At 56.6% G+C, this 14,299-nt stretch overlaps 1 protein-coding gene across 4 annotated transcripts in view; it reads left to right on the top strand.

The window, feature by feature from the left end:
- LOC116463885 (AP-2 complex subunit alpha-2) overlaps nucleotides 1–14,299 on the top strand; it is an 85,598-nt gene that overhangs the window by 54,518 nt on the left and 16,781 nt on the right. For 3 of the 4 annotated variants that reach the window (XM_058434909.1, XM_058434912.1, XM_058434911.1), the window contains exons 6-14: nucleotides 716–817; nucleotides 4,452–4,560; nucleotides 5,243–5,393; nucleotides 6,591–6,759; nucleotides 8,450–8,587; nucleotides 12,163–12,345; nucleotides 12,946–13,043; nucleotides 13,414–13,645; nucleotides 13,732–13,905. In XM_058434909.1, coding sequence (XP_058290892.1) covers nucleotides 716–817; nucleotides 4,452–4,560; nucleotides 5,243–5,393; nucleotides 6,591–6,759; nucleotides 8,450–8,587; nucleotides 12,163–12,345; nucleotides 12,946–13,043; nucleotides 13,414–13,645; nucleotides 13,732–13,905 — 1,356 coding nt within the window. The remainder of the gene's footprint in view (nucleotides 1–715; nucleotides 818–4,451; nucleotides 4,561–5,242; nucleotides 5,394–6,590; nucleotides 6,760–8,449; nucleotides 8,588–12,162; nucleotides 12,346–12,945; nucleotides 13,044–13,413; nucleotides 13,646–13,731; nucleotides 13,906–14,299) is intronic. The other variant, XM_058434910.1, reaches the window with a different exon arrangement.

Raw genomic sequence — 14,299 nt, 5'->3', positions numbered from 1 at the left:
GGTGACAGGCTGCCGGGTGCCGTGTCCTGGAGCGGTGACAGGCTGCCGGGTGCCGTGTCCTGGAGCGGTGACAGGCTGCCCGGTGCTTTGGGGAGGACCGCTTGTGCCCTGGGATCTGAATCTGTTCTCACTGAGGCCAGGAGGAGCGGTGGGGGAGGACTCGCCTGCTGGGCCTGGTGGCCTCATCCAGCCTGTGGTGGTTCAGTGACTGCCAGGGCCACTTTCCGAAAAGGAGAATGGAAAAGGACTTCTCCAGTTGCTCTTTTCTACAGTCTCACTTCTGGGTTGTAAAGATTCAAATCAGTCTAAAGGTAGTGTCTCCCTCTACAATGAACATGCATGATTAAACTAGAGGCAGCAAGTGCAGATGATGGTGGAGGCCAGGCCAGGAGACGGCAGCAGGCCAGGTGGTGTGTGCAGCCCACATGCTTCACCTGCATGGCTGGACGTGGCCCTGTGGCTCTTCGATGCTGGCTTGGATCTGGGCTAAGCATGACGGAACTTCCCAGTTTTTAAGGAGAAGCTGGAAAAAGAAAACCTGCGTGTGCCATCTTGGAGAACATTGTAGGTTTCTCGGAGTAGGCCTGAGGCCGAAGTGGCTGTGGGGCTGCCAGTGTGCTGCTGGTTGGTTTAAGGTTTTCTTTGGAAGATGAGTTAACACAAGTGGTTAGATTCAAGTGTTCTGACTGTCTGTTGTGTGTGCGTTTTCTTTCAGGGTGTGGTAACTGCAGCCACAAGTCTGATCACCACTTTAGCACAGAAGAACCCGGAAGAGTTTAAAACCTCCGTGTCTCTGGCTGTCTCTAGGCTAAGCAGAGTAAGTCTGTTTGTGGGGGAGCAGAAGTCAGGGTGGGTTTTGTCTTAGTTATTTATTTATTAGCTTACTTGCAGAATGCAAGGTATTTGGTCAGTTAATAAATTCAGGGATGAAAACCAACTTGGCTTCTCTGTCAACCTTCTTGTTAATTGAGAACTGTCCCGTCTGTACAGAAGCACAGCTCCCTGTTCGCATTGTGTGAGTGAGCACCCAACACCATGTGGGTGGAGGAGGGGCACCCAGTGGCCCCGTGTCCCCCACTGGGGAAGCGCGGCTGGTGCTTCGTGGACCCACCATCTGGCGTGCATGCTAAAGCCTGCCGTTCAGCTTCCTGTTTTGAGTTTGATGCAGATGGACCTGCAGCACACATTCTTTTGTTTTGCCCAACATGGTGAAATTTTTGTTTTGTGTGCAGCTGTTACATGTTCATGTTTGATGCTTCTTAGAATCGGTTGTGTGAATTGACCCCTGCAGTTTACCCGCTGTCCTGTTGAACACTTAGCTCCTTGCCCTCTGAGGCTGCTGTGAATCCCCCAGCATGAGCAGTCTTGGATGTCCCTTGGTTTCCATGTGCATGAAATGCCGCGGGTGTCTGCTGAGACGTGGCATGGCTCAGCTGGGGGCCACGGCTCCTGTTCTGTGTGCACAAGATGCTGCGGTGTCTGCTGAGATGTGGCATGGCTCAGCTGGGGGCCGCGGCTCCTGTTCTGTGTGCACAAGATGCTGCGGTGTCTGCTGAGATGTGGCATGGCTCAGCTGGGGGCCACGGCTCCTGTTCTGTGTGCACAAGATGCTGCGGTGTCTGCTGAGACGTGGCATGGCTCAGCTGGGGGCCGCGGCTCCTGTTCTGTGTGCACAAGATGCTGCGGTGTCTGCTGAGACGTGGCATGGCTCAGCTGGGGGCCGCGGCTCCTGAACCTGAGGAGACAGGCGTTGCCAGACCAGCTTCCCTTGCGGTGCACCCGGCTCTCATAGCAGCAGCAGGAGGCGCGGGCGCGGCATGCGTAGTGTTAGTCTCTTGGGTTTTAGTCATCTGGGTGTATAGTAGGAGCTCTGTGATTTTTTTTTTTTTTTTTTTGAGACAGAGTCTCACTTTGTCGCCCAGGCTGGAGTGCAGTGGTGCAGTCTCGGCTCACTGCCACCTCTGTCTCCTGGATTCAAGGGATTCTCCTGCCTCAGCCTCCAGAGTAGCTGGGATTAGAGGCACCCGCCACCAAGCCTGGCTAGTTTTTGTATTTTTAGCAGAGATGAGGTTTCACCATGTTGGACAGGCTGGTCTCGAACTCCTGACCTCAAGCAATCTACCTGCCTTGGCCTCCCAAACTGCTGGAATTATAGGCGTGAACCACCGCACCCGGCCTCTTTGTGATTTAAATCTACATTTTCCTGATTATCAATGAGGTTGAACAACTTTGCATGTTGATTGGCTATTTGGGTGTCTTGTTTTGTGAAGTGCCTAAGTCTTTTACCCATTTTTACCCTGGGTTGTCCGTTTTTTGTGTTGAATATTTCACCATTAAGTATGATGTCTGCTTTAGAATTTTGTTGTTGTTGGTACTCTTCACATTAAAGAAGTTCCTTTCTCTATCTAGTTTGTCAAACAATTTTTATCATTAACTGGTAAAAACATTTGAACTTGGAGTTTTCTTTGTGGAAAACTTCCTTTTTTTTTTTTGAGATGGGTTCTCACTCTTGGTGCCCAGGCTGGAGTGCAGTGGTACAATCTTGGCTCACCGCAACATCTGCCTCCCAGGTTCAAGCGGTTCTCCTGCCTCAGCCTCCCGAGTAGCTGGGATTAACAGGCGCCCGCCAGCATGCCTGGCTAATTTTGTATTTTTAGTAGAGACGGGGTTTTTCCATGTTGGTCAGGCTGGTCTCGAACTCCTGACCTCAGGTGATCTGCCCACCTTGGCCTCCCAAAGTGCTGGGATTACAGGTGTGAGCCCCTGCGCCCAGCCGTGAAACTCTCTAATTATGAATTCAATTTATTTTATAAGTTGTGGAACTGTGCATATTTTCTTTTTCTTTTCTTCTTTTTTTTTTTTTTGAGTCGGAGTCTCACTCTGTTGCCCAGGTTGGAGTGCAGTGGCACGATCTCGGTTTACTGCACCCTCTGCCCGGGTTCAAGTGATTCTCCTACCTCAGCCTCCCGAGTAGCTGGGACTACAGGCCCTCGCCACCACGCCCAGTTAATTTTTGTGTATTTTTGATGGAGATGGGGTTTCACTGCAATGGCCTGGCTGGTTGCGAACTCCCAACCTCAAGTGATCCCACCTGCCTGGCCTCCCAAAGTACTGGGATTATAGGCATAAGCCACTGTACCTGGACTCCTTTCCTCTACTTTCTTTGGGTTAATTTGCTAGTCTCTTTTTATTATTTATTTATTTATTTATTTTGAGACGGAGTCTCGCTGTGTCGCCCAGGCTGGAGTGCAGTGGCACGATCTCGGCTCACTGCAAGCTCCGCTTCCTGGGTTCACACCATTCTCCTGCCTCAGCCTCCCCAGTAGCTGGGACTACAGGCGCCCGCCACCACTCCTGGCTAATTTTTTGTATTTTTTAGTAGAGATGGGGTTTCACCGTGTTAGCAAGGATGGTCTCGATCTCCTGACCTTGTGATCCGCCCGCCTTGGCCTCTCAAGGTGCTGGGATTACAGGCGTGAGCCGCCGCACCCAGCCTCGTCTCTTTTTAAACCCTTGAGATGAATTTTTGTTGCTTTTCTCTTTATATTTGTTTCAAATATGTACAGTTAAGGCTCTACATTTCTCTCTGAGCCTGGCCTTAGCTGCGTACGTGTTTGAGAGACAGCTCATGTTGGCCGTGTCTCTGTGTCACGGAAGTACTGTGATTCTTGCCTTTCCTGCTTTGTGTTTGTGCCTTTCAGCCTTCTCTTTGACAGACAGCCTAGAGCTTGCCTCCCTGCAGCAGGAGTCTGTGACCCAAGTCTGGGCTGGCATCTTGTAGCTTAGGGCAGGAGTCAGGGTGAACTTTTCTGAATGGGTTCACTTATGGCCTAAAAGTGTCACACATGTGAGCTTTGTAGGAAGGGAGGAACCACCCTGACCTCCTGGAAGCAGGAGACATCATGCTGTATGTCAGTGGAAATGTGAGGTGGTCGTGACTGTCACTTGTTCAGGAGGTTGACGGAGGATCTGCCAAGCCAAAGGCCGCATTGGACAAAGAGATGGGATGTGACTGAGGCGGGCGCCTCCCTGCCTCCGCGAGCTCACCATCTGGGTTGGCCTGTGGTCGGGGGGCCCTGTGGGGTTGTGGGGTAGGGTCAGAATGCCGGCTTCTGGGGGTGGGGGTGCTTCTTCCTTCTGAGGAGCCTAAAGCTCTCTCTCTCGTTTCATTCATGTGCCGGTCGACAAAGGAAAGACTGTAGTTTCAAATCCAGGTGCTCTGGTGTCTTGTACCGAGTGAGGGCTGCCACTCAGCTGCAGCAGCGTGTTGCCGAGTGACAGTGCAGCCCTCTCACGGCGAACCCCAGGAGTGTCAGACACTCCTGGCACATGAAACAAAACCATTTTTCCAGCTCAGGCGTGACCTGAGGAGTGAGTATGGCTTTTCTTTGGGTCCCCGCAGTAGGGGCTCGTGCCCAGCAGCGTGTCTCATTGCCTGTGCTGTCTTACAGATCGTGACGTCCGCATCCACGGATCTCCAGGATTATACTTACTATTTTGTCCCGGCTCCCTGGCTGTCTGTCAAACTGCTGAGGCTGCTGCAGTGCTACCCACCCCCAGGTAATGCACAGGCCACGCGCGGCTCCTGAAGCTGCACCAGTGCCGGTCTGATTCCTTGTCTCGGATTTAATTGGTTTGTTTATTATTTTAAGAAGTGTGTTACTAGCCCTGTCTCTTGATTCATGGACCTTTCTGCCAGTGCTGCCGTACGTGCTGGCTTTCGTGGAGCAGTTATTACAGAGCCTACAGTTTGGTTAGGGTTTGGGTCTATTTGTACTTTTATAGTATCAGATCTGTGCAGGTTTTCTTTTTGAGACGGAGTCTCCCTTTGTTGCCCAGGCTGGAGTGCAGTGACGCGATCTCAGCTCACTGCAACCTCTGTCTCCTGGGTTCAAGCGATTCTCCCACCTCATCGCCCTGAGTACCTGGGATTACAGGCACCTGCCATCATACCCGGCTAACTTTTGCGTTTTTGTAGAGACGGGGTTTCACCATGTTGGCCAGTCTGTTCTTGAACTCCTGACCTCAGGTGACTGGCCTGCCTCGGCCTCCCAAAGTGCTGTCATTACAGAAGTGAGCCACCGTGCCTGGCCTGTCTCAGTTTTGTAAATGCTCCCAGCTGGGTACACAAATGTGAATGAACTATATTAAAAATGCTCTCATGATGTAGGGGTGCAGCCGGGAGGGGCAGGGTGGGCTGCGGGCCACTGGAGACTGGTGAGCACCGTTCTATCTTGCCCAGAAGACCCTGCAGTGCGAGGCCGCCTGACTGAGTGCCTGGAGACCATCCTGAACAAAGCCCAAGAGCCGCCCAAGTCGAAGAAGGTCCAGCACTCCAACGCGAAGAACGCCGTGCTCTTCGAGGCCATCAGCTTAATCATTCACCATGACAGGTGTGTCGGCTGCCCGTGGAGAGGCTTCGTCTCGTGCACGCACACACGTTCCTTCTCGCTGGCACGAGACTGGGCGGATCATGTCTGGTTTGTCCACTCTGTGGGCCTCCCCTTCGTCCTGCCTCTGTGCTCCCTGCCGGATGCTTTTCTTCTCTCCGTACAGCCTCCTGCTCTGAGCTCACCGTGGATTGCTTTGCTGACTGTGGTCTCATCCCCCACAAGGGCCTTTTCCTCCTTCCCCGAGCATCCCCACTCCTGACTGGCTTCTCGTGTAATGGAACAGAGGAGACAGGGGTGGGGTGGGGGGCGTGCACGCACAGGTTCTGTGGCTTTGCTGGGTGTGGAGCCGCACTTGGTGGGTCTAAGGTCCCAGGGCAGTGCCGGAAACGGCTGTGCCCATCCACGCAGCGCAGAGACGCAGGGTGGGTGGTCGCTCCACACAGCCTGGAGGGTCTGCCTCCTCTGCTCGCACGTCTTTTCTGCTCAGCAACTGCGGCGCACCGCATGTGGTCTGGTGTGGGTCTTGCGTGTGGTGCCGTGCTTTAGGGTCCTGTGAGAATGAGATCGCAGCTCCCACCAGGCTCCCAATAGTGAGGAAACGTGCCAGGCTGTGGGCAGACGCTCTCTACAGCTAGTGAACACCACCCATTTGCTACTACAGCATTTTTACAAATGATGAAAACTCACTCTGAGAGTCACACTTCAGAGCTGAGAATTATTAAAACTGAAATTTCCCATTTTAGAGAAAGCTCTGTTGTTATGTGAGGAGAAGCCACATCCTGAGGAGACAGTAGAGTCAGTGGGGCAGCAGCCATGCTCCCGGCCTTCTCAGCCTTCTCCCTGCCCCGGGCTGGTGCCTCTGGCCGAGACCCCATTGCCGGTCACAGCTTGACTGGCCTCCCGCGAGCCTGATGCAGATTGAACCTCAGGAGGTGCTGGGAAGGCTCCAGTGGATGCACAGGCTGCCGACTCACTGTGGGGATGCACAGAATGGACGAAAAACGGACGTTAGGGGTAGGGGTCGGGCGTCATCTGCATCTGGGGAGGCCCCTGAGTTCCCACTTGAGCAGTGCGGTGGCTGTGAGTGCTGTGTGGCTTTGCTGTCTGCCATCTGGACCTGTTGGGGAACGCAGACTCTGTCCAGTTTGTGTGGCACTTGCTGAGGAAACCCCACCCACTTCCCCTCCCTCCACACAGTGAGCCGAACCTGCTTGTCCGCGCCTGCAACCAGCTGGGCCAGTTCCTGCAGCACCGCGAGACCAACCTGCGCTACCTGGCCCTGGAGAGCATGTGCACGCTGGCCAGCTCTGAGTTCTCCCACGAGGCTGTCAAGACACACATCGAGACGGTCATCAACGCCTTGAAGGCGAGTGCCCTGTCCTCAGGGTCTGTTCACTCCCTGCGCGGGTGCCGTGGGCCTTCCTGTGAAGGCTGGGGGGACGCAGTGCTTCCTGACTACCCGCAGAGATGGAGGTGGTGCTGGTGCTGCTGGCCTCTGCCTGTCACCTACTCTTGGGAGGTCACGCCACAGTTCAGGGCCATGCTGCCTGGAGATGGCCAGGACGGCCCTGCCGTCCTGGTTAGGCTGAGCACAGGAGTCCCTTGCAGCTCTTTCCCTGCTGGGGGCAGGCCCCCATTTGCTATCCTGCACGTGCATAGTGCTGACAAGTAGAAATGGTTCTTGGTAGAAAGATGAAATTTTTTTCCCTTATCTCCAAGAAAATCCCCCTTTTACAAAGGAAACTGACTTTGTTCGGGGATTAAAATTTAAGAGTTGGGGCCGGGCGCAGTGGCTCACACCTGTAATCCCAGCACTTTGGGAGGCCGAAGCAGGTGGATCACGAGGTCAGGAGATTACAGGCGTGAGCCACCGCACCTGGCCTTAATGTCCTTCATGGCAAATTTTTTTGAGAATTTTTTTCATTCAAATAGCATTTGTGAAAAAATGTAGGGTGTCTTAGTGAAATTATGATTGATGTTTGAAGTGCAGTTATCTTTAGGCTGGAGTCTCTACTAAAAATGCAAAAAAAATTAGCTGGGCGTGGTGGTGGGCGCCTGTAGTCCCAGCTACTTGGGAGGCTGAGGCAGGAGAATGGTGTGAACCCAAGAGGTGGAGCTTGCAGTGAGCCGAGATCGTGCCACTGCACTCCAGTCTGGGCGACAGAGCGAGACTCTGTCTCAACGCCCAGCTAATTTTTTTTGCATAATTTATTTCAGAGTTGGAAGAGCCCAGTTGAGGTTGGCCATTGCCAGCCTTTTCGAGTCTCCAGAGCTACCCCGAGGGTTCGTTCCATGTAGGGGAGCCTGCAGCGTGTCCACCATGTCCTTAGTCACCGGTGTGCATGCGTTAGGGAGTGGGAGGCGGGGAGCTCCACGTCCCCCGTCTGGCTCAGCCTCAGGCTGTGGCGGGGCCGCTTCCAGTCCCCCGCACGTCTGCATGCAGCTCACAGATGGCGTGCGAGGGGCTTGTGGTAGGCATTTGATATTCTGGATTCTTCTTGGTCCTGGTTCGGTGTGTGTTTTAGTCAATCCCTATTGTCAGAAAGGCTGGACACTCATTTGCACACAGCCAGTGCTAGGGCTGGTGGTGCCCACTCACCTGCCTTTGTTGGGAGCAGAGCTCGGGCTTTCTCGTGCTGCAGAGCCTCCTAGGGGCCCATCAGCACGGGCTCCGGGGTGGGGCGTGAGGACCTGCCTTGGGGCAGCTCCGTGGCAGTGCCCGAGGCAGCGGGGTCTTCGGCTGCGTGGAAGGGAGTTCTTGATGGCCTGCACCAGGCAGTGCGCCCTGTCCTAGCGAAGCTGGCCCTTGTGGAGGGAGGCGCGGGCGAGCAGGTGGAATCCAGGCAGTGCGCTGGGTCCTAGCGAAGCTAGCCTGTGCGGGAGGGCTGGGCCAGCAGGCGGAACTCTATTCCGGGCCGTCCAGACACATGCGGCCCGAGTGCAGGTTGGCTCCGTGTGAGGGAAGCTCAGAGTGGGTGTTGAGATGCGGGTGCCGGGCTTGTCCCCAGGCCTGTGCCTTGCTCCTGCGGCCTCTTACTCTGTGCCTTGTTCCCCAGACTGAGCGGGACGTGAGCGTGCGGCAGCGGGCCGTGGACCTCCTCTACGCCATGTGCGACCGCAGCAACGCCCCACAGATTGTGGCTGAGATGCTGAGCTACCTGGAGACAGCCGACTACTCCATCCGAGAAGAGATTGTGAGTTCTGGTGGCCTCTGAGTCCTCCCCTGCCACAGGCGCGAATCTCAGTGGCAGGATCTCCTTCGTGCTCTGCGATTCTGTCCAGCAGGGCTTGATTGAGAACCCATGAGGTGCTGAATACAAGGCTCCTCTGCCTCCGTGTTTTAATCCACATTTTCAAGCTGGGTGTGGTGGCACCTGTGGTCCCAGCTACTCCTGAGGTGGAGGCAGGAGGATCACCTGAGACCAGGAGGTTGAGGCTGCAGTGAGTCGAGATCATGTCACTGCACTCTAGCCTGGGCAACACAGTGAGACCCTGTCTTAAAAAAAAAAATCAGCATTTTTGGTAGAGTCATTTGGTCTTGAAAATAACTATTGGCCGGGTGTGGTGGCTCATGCCTGTGCACTTTGGGAGGCCAAGGCGGGTGGATTACCTGAGGTCGGGAGTTCAAGACCAGCCTGACAAACATGGAGAAACCCCGACCCCATCTCTACTGAAAATACAAAATTAGCCGGGCATAGTGGTGCATGCCTGTAATGCCAGCTACTCTGGAGGCTGAGGCAGGAGAATCGCTTGAACCTGGGAGGCGGAGGTGGAGGCGGAGGTTGTGGTGAGCCGAGATTGCACCGTTGCACTCCAGCCTGAGTAACAAGAGCGAAACTCTGTCTCAAAAAAAAGAAAGAAAATAAATGCCCGCCCTGCATGGCTTCTGTGGCCTGCCTGTCCTTGCAGTCGTGGCACTGCAGCCCCAGGTCTGAGTGGGGCTGCAGCTGTCTATGCTGGGGCTGCACAAATCCAGACTCCTGTGGGCAAAATTCTTTTAATTGTGTTGCATTTTGAGCCCTTGAATTAATCCTTTGTGGCTTGGCTTTTTTGTGGGTGTCCCTCTTGATCTCTGGGAAGGACGGAATCTAGGCCATAGCTTAATTTCCCGTGTTGTTTTTATTCACAAAGTAGGTGTGCACACTTGCCAGATTGCTGAAGCTCATCAAACCTGTATGTGTGAAAGACTGAGCATGAACCAAAACCTGAGGGAAGAAACCCTTGTGGAGGCCACATGGTCAGCAGAGAAGAGGGCCTGAGGCCTCCACCATGCTCACAGGCCTCTCAGGCTCACCGTGTCTGTTTATGGTGGGGTTTAAGGGGGAGGCCCGGTGTCCTCGTGTGGGGTTGGCCACTGTGACCAGCCACGACCACAGCCTCTTGTTGAGGCTGAGACAGTGCCGCCATTGTATAGAAAGCGCTTTGTTACTTGTCTTTTTGGGCAAAGTGCGGCTCAAGGTCTCCTTGGGAGCTTTGCCGAGAGCCAGTGTCGGAGCTAGTGGCAGGTGACAGAGTTGCTCTGGGCAGGTGTTGTGTGGTCATGCCCAGGTGAGAGACTCGGGTTTTCAGGGGTCTTTTAGTGAATGGAGGAACCCAGGTGCTGGGGCTTCAATTCTGAGGGGTGAAATTACCATGGACTGAGCTTCAGTGAGGCACTGCAGACCTGCAGAGAGCAGGGGCCAGGAAGCGGCTCTCATGCTGGACTGTCCACCCTCCAGGACAGTGGGCCTGGGAAGTTGAGGGGGACAGGAACAGGGGTGGGCTGACTCCCGGCAGGAGGCCCCAAGGGCAGTCGCCGTGGGGAGGATTTGGTGTAGGGCAGGGCTGTCTGTAGAGGGGCCAGGCAGGTGCTTGTTGACTGCAGCCAGTGGGCTGGGGCAGTGTGGCCTGGTCTCAACACTTGTGGTGGGGTGGGGCTGGCTCTGGGGACGGCCGTCACAGGAGCCTTGTTCCTGATCATTGTTCTGGGTGTTCTGAACAGAGACAGAAGCAGTGTGCTTCTGAGTGCAGTTGTGCAGATTTTGAGGTCCTGGGCATTCATCAGCCTGGTGTCTGCTCTCGTCCCTCTGCGTGATAGTGGCAATCCTCAGCCGGCTCCTGCTGTGAGGAGTAAGACAGGTGCTGTGTCTCGGTCTGAATGATGCTCCCCCCACCCAGTCCTTTCATCTGGGCATGATGCTCCCCCACCCCGTCCTTTCATCTGGGCATGATGCTCCCCCTATCCCGTCCTTTCATCTGGGCATGGTGCTCCCCCACCCTGTCCTTTCATCTGGGCATGGTGCTCCCCCCACCCCGTCCTTTCATCTGGGCATGGTGCTCCCCCTACCCCGTCCTTTCATCTGGGCATGATGCTCCCCCTACCCTGTCCTTTCATCTGGGCATGATTCTCCCCCTACCCCGTCCTTTCAGCCGGGCATGGTACTCCCCTCCGTCCTTTCATCCGGGCATGGTGCTCCCCTCCGTCCTTTCAGCCGGGCATGGTGCTCCCCTCCGTCCTTTCAGCCGGGCATGGTGCTCCCCTCCGTCCTTTCAGTCGAGCATGGCAGAGAGTGTTCTCTGGCTGTGCTAGGTGCTAAGTGTCCAAACTGGACATGGCCCACTCCCTGCCTACTCGGCACCTTGCCATCCATGGAGGAGGACGGATTGAGAGCAGGACTGCGGGTTGCTGTGCTGTGGGTGGGATGGCTGGAGGAAGTGCCCCATGTTCTGGGGGCCTCAGGAGGCATTACACTCCTGGGGGGCTGTGTGGACTTCTGCAGAAGGCGGTAGTGGCCTGGTCTGGAGAGGATGATGGTGCAGAGGCTACTGGGAGGGCAGAGCAGCTGTTCGTGGAGGGGTGGGAGGTAGCTTAGCACAGGGTGGGGAGCAGGGCCAGCGAGGCAGGGGTGGAGGCAGACATGGGGACCCTGCCAGTGAGGCCTGAAGGCCCCTGGTGCACAGCCCCGAGCTGAGGGTACATTTTGGAATGATGCCCTGGAAGTGTCATGGACTCAGGTTGGGGTTTGGGGGTCCAGGCTCCAGGCAGGGACTCTGGGTGGGTTGGGGGCACAGTCACCAGCGCCTGAGAGGCCAGTGGCAGGGTGTGGAGAGGGGGCGGCAGGGTGTGGGGAGGGGTGGCAGGGTATTAGGGGTGCCCTCGGGAGGTGCGCGGTCTTGATGCCTGCTGGCGTTGGTGTTGGCAGCTGGCGCTGTTCGAGGGGGGCTTGGTTCCAGGTGAGGTGACTCTGGGGAGATGAGTTTGGTGTTGTACAGCCTGGCAGAGCTCCATGTGGGTGGCTGCCACATGGGTGTGGGCTGGGCAGGTGCCTCCGGGGGGCACCCGTGAGAGTGAGCCAGGGAGGGGAAGAAGGGGAACCCCCAGGTGAGGCTCACAGGAAAGACTGGCCAGAGCCGGAGGAAACCAGCAGAGAAGTGGCTGCCGGGAGCCCAGGGTGGCATGGTCAGAGGTCAGTGGTCAGAGGAGTGCTGCCGCCAGGTGCTGGGGCTTTGGGAGAGAAGGGCCCAGGTGGGAGGTGCCCTGGCTGTGGCCGTGGCCTTCTGTGCACTGGTCTCCGCCTCTTCCTGGCTTTCCTTGCCTAAGTCAGGGCATCTTAAACTTTCTGGGCTCGTGGCCTTTTTTGAGAATAGAGTTCAAGCTTCTTGCATGTTCCAAACTTTTGTAGACACATTGAGGTGCTTCTGAAACTCTCACTTTGACTTTGGATGACAGTTTGGTCTTGGGATTGCCATGGCCTGCAGGTGCCGGCCCTCAGCAGCCCGTCCCCCGCAGGTGCTGAAGGTCGCCATCCTGGCCGAGAAGTACGCGGTAGACTACACCTGGTATGTGGATACCATCTTGAACTTGATCCGAATTGCTGGTGATTACGTGAGTGAAGAGGTGTGGTACCGAGTCATTCAGATCGTCATCAACCGAGACGACGTGCAGGGCTACGCGGCCAAGACTGTGTTCGAGGTACAGCCCACAGGACGGCAGGAAGGATGGGGTGGAGGGCAGTCGCAGAAGGTGAGCAGTGAGTGGTTCCAACCTGCCTGGGTGGAGGTGCTGAGGGCCGTCGCTGACCCCTCTTGCCCCTCAGCTCTTCCCTGAGGCTCTAGCTTCTCCGCTGTTGGTGCCCCTCGCTGAGTCCCAGTTTCTTCTCACCCTAACTCTCAAACTTCTGGCTCTCTGGGGGCCACCTGAGAAAGCCGGCCTCTGTGTGTGTGAGAGCATGCTGGGGCCTGCCGTGGTGGGGCCTGCCCTGTCCATCGGAGAGGATTAGGCCACCGGGAAGGGGTGTGCCATGAGGACTCTGGCAGAACCTCCCCAGCCAGAGCCTGTTGTGGATGCTGCAGCTCCCTCCAGGGCAGGTCAGCGTGTGGCAGCCTTGGGTTCCTTGCTGCTGACACAGGTGCTGAGGGTGCTGAGGAAGGCAGGGATGGGTACTTGGACTGGGGTCTCCAGGAAGCTGAGGGGCTGGTGCTGGTGTAGGGTGCACCGTACCAGGACGTGCCTGCCTCGTCTTAACTCTGGCACCTGGCTGCCACCCCGGCTCATTGTGTTTGTGCTTCTCAGGCTCTTCAGGCTCCCGCATGCCACGAGAACCTGGTCAAAGTGGGCGGCTACATCCTGGGGGAGTTCGGAAACCTGATAGCTGGAGACCCAAGATCCAGGTGAGAGGCCCTTTGCGAATCGGGGCTGTGTGTGTTCCAGTGGGCCTTGGTCGCCGGTGTCAAGGCGAGGCACCAGCTGGCCCTGCTGTGAGGCCTCACAGAGCCGCTTCTGCTCCCAGTAGATGTCTTTTTGTTTTCCTTCAGTTGATAGGAAAAGCAGGGATTCTAGTAGAAAATGGAGACATGGGGTTGATGGCTGACTTTGTGAAAGGGGCATCTTGCAGTGGGATCTGGAGCTGGAAGAGGGTCCTGACCAGCGGCCTCTGGTGCAGGCAAGGGGGTCTCATCGCCGTCCCTCCCTTGCGGGGACGTGCTGGAGCCTGCGAGGGGACGACGGCGTTCCCGTGTTGTGCTCTCCCCGCCCCCCCAGCCCGCTGATCCAGTTCAACCTGCTGCACTCCAAGTTCCACCTATGCAGCGTCCCCACCCGCGCGCTGCTCCTGTCCACCTACATCAAGTTTGTGAACCTCTTTCCGGAGGTGAAGCCCACCATCCAGGACGTGCTGCGCAGCGACAGCCAGCTGAGGAACGCAGACGTGGAGCTGCAGCAGCGTGCCGTGGAGTACCTGCGGCTCAGCACCGTGGCCAGCACCGACATTCTGGTAGGAGGCCCCCACCCTTCGGTCTGGCTTGACTGAGGGTCGGAGGTCAGGAGCTCTGACCAATCCCACCCTGTGTTCTTTCCAAGGCAACTGTGCTGGAGGAGATGCCCCCGTTCCCGGAGCGGGAGTCCTCCATCTTGGCAAAGCTCAAGAAGAAGAAGGGCCCCAGCACGGTGACAGACCTGGAGGACACCAAGCGGGAGAGGAGTGTGGATGTGAACGGGGGCCCTGAGCCTGCCCCGGCCAGCACCAGCGCCGTGGTGGGTCCCTCACCTGCTGTGCACCCAGACCTGTCAGGGCCTCACCCCCAAGACTTGGGACCAGCAGAGCATTTGCCTGTCAGGGAGGAGCATGTACTGATAACCCAGGTGCTGGCTGTGGCTCTGGACACCCCGCTGTCCTGTCCCGGAGGCCAGTGTCTCTGCTGGACACCCCGCTGTCCTGTCCTGGGGGCCACTGTCTCTGCTGCACACCCCGCAGTCCTGTCCCGGGGGCCACTGTCCCTGCTGCACACCCCGCTGTCCTGTCCCGGGGGCCACTGTCCCTGCTGGACACCCCGCTGTCCTGTCCCAGGTGCCACTGTCCCTGCTGGATGCCCCCCTGGCCTGTCCCGTGGGCCACTGTCCCTGCTGCACACCCCGCTGTCCTGTCCCG

This window comes from Hylobates moloch, unplaced genomic scaffold (assembly GCF_009828535.3).
Source record: "Hylobates moloch isolate HMO894 unplaced genomic scaffold, HMol_V3 SCAFFOLD_74, whole genome shotgun sequence".
NCBI classification, from domain to species: domain Eukaryota; kingdom Metazoa; phylum Chordata; class Mammalia; order Primates; family Hylobatidae; genus Hylobates; species Hylobates moloch.
Note: the sequence above shows the minus strand (reverse complement) of the source record. Positions and strands in the feature narration are given on the sequence as shown.